At 39.4% G+C, this 1,745-nt stretch overlaps 1 protein-coding gene across 1 annotated transcript; it reads left to right on the forward strand.

Moving 5' to 3' along the window:
• The first annotated feature begins 230 nt into the window (after nucleotides 1-230).
• On the forward strand, nucleotides 231-1,448 carry LOC124899573 (uncharacterized mitochondrial protein AtMg00810-like). Its single transcript, XM_047414484.1, has 3 exons — nucleotides 231-387; nucleotides 532-596; nucleotides 729-1,448. The coding sequence occupies exons 1-3, from the start codon at nucleotides 231-233 to the stop codon at nucleotides 1,446-1,448; spliced, it is 942 nt and encodes a 313-aa protein (XP_047270440.1).
• The last annotated feature ends 297 nt before the right edge of the window (nucleotides 1,449-1,745 follow it).

Consider the following 1,745-nt stretch of genomic DNA (forward strand, 5'->3'; position numbering starts at 1 on the left):
AGCCTATACCTTGTCCACTGAGAAGAACACATAGAATTCCAAAACAACCTATTTAGGATAAAGGACTTTGTAGTGCCAGGGAGGAGAAAAGGTACCAGATATTCTATTGCTAACTACCTGTCTTATATCAACACCACTCTTGTATATCAAAGCTATGTAAGTAGTTTTTAAACTTGATAGAGCCATAATTATTCAGTTAAGTAGTTAATGATGAAAGATGGATCTAAGCTATGAAGCTAGAGATACAAGCACTTGAAGACAATAACACCTGGGAGATAGTCGATTTACCTCCTGTTAAAAATGCTATTGGTTCAAAATGGGTGTATAAAATTAAGTACAAAGCAAATGGGGAGGTTGAGAGGTTCAAGGTAAGATTGGTTGCTAAAGGTTACATCCAATAAGAGGGATTGGATTACCATGACACATTCTCACCAGTGGCAAAGATGGTGACTGTTAAATGTGTCATTGTCCTTGTTGTCTCAAGAGGATGGTGTTTGTACCAAATGGATGTCTATAATACTTTTTTACAAGGAGATCTGGAAGAAGAAGTATATATGAAGATGCCTGAAGGCTTTCAACAGAAAGGACAATATAAGGTCTGTAGGTTGCTTAAGTCACTTTATGGACTCAAGCAAGCCTCTAGAAAATGGAATATCAAGCTCACAGAAACACTTATAACTGCAGGATTCACTCAAAGTGCTTACGACTAATCTTTGTTTGCCTTGAAGAAACCAGAAGGGATGGTGATAGTATTAATTTATGTGGATGATTTGCTCATTACTGGAGACAGTGAAAGGATGATTTCTGAGGAAAAAGAGGTGCTACACAGACAGTTTAAGATCAAGGACCTGGGAGAGCTTAAATATTTTCTTGGGATTGAAGTTTTAAGACCAAAACAAGGGGTTCTACTGAACCAAAGGAAGTACATCCTAGAGTTAATCTCTGAGATTGGTCTTGCAGGTGCAAAGCCAGTTCTTACACTTCTGGAGTCTAATATCAAGCTAGCTTTGGTGGAATATGATAAAGTTGGAGGTATTTCTGGAGATATGGTCGTACAGGATGCAACTTTATACCAGAGACTAGTTGGGAAACTTATGTATGCAACTATTACCAGACCAGATATTAGTTATGATGTTCAAACACTGAGTCAGTTTATGCAAATGCCCAAAAGATCCCATCTGGAAGTTACATATAGAGTGGTCAGATATCTGAAAGGCTTAGTTGGTCAAGGAGTCTGGTTGAGACCTCAGACTAATACAGACTTGGTGTGTTGGTGTGACTTAGACTGGGCAACCTGTCCCAATACTAGAAGGTCTGTCACCGGCTATGTAGTACAATTTGGTGGATCCTTGATATCCTGGAAGTCAAAGAAACAGTACACAGTGTCTAGGAGCTCAACTGAGGCCGAGTATAGAAGCATGGCCTCAGCTGTTGCAGATCTCACTTAGCTAGAAGGGCTATTTGCGGAGCTGAATGTACCTATTTCTAAGCCTATCACCTTATTTAGTGATAGCAAGTCATCTATACAACTGGCAGCAAATCCTATCTTTCATGAGAGAACAAAACATATAGAGATTGATTGTCACTTTATTAGGGATAAAATCAAGAGTGGTTTAGTACACACCCGGTATATTCCTACACATCTACAGGTAGCAGACATTCTGACTAAGAGTCTGGGCCATGATCAACATTCTCTTCTATTGAGCAAGCTTGACGTGCTGAACATTCTGCACCCTTCAGCTTGA

The sequence above is a fragment of the Capsicum annuum genome, chromosome 6, assembly GCF_002878395.1.
Source record: "Capsicum annuum cultivar UCD-10X-F1 chromosome 6, UCD10Xv1.1, whole genome shotgun sequence".
NCBI lineage: Eukaryota > Viridiplantae > Streptophyta > Magnoliopsida > Solanales > Solanaceae > Capsicum > Capsicum annuum.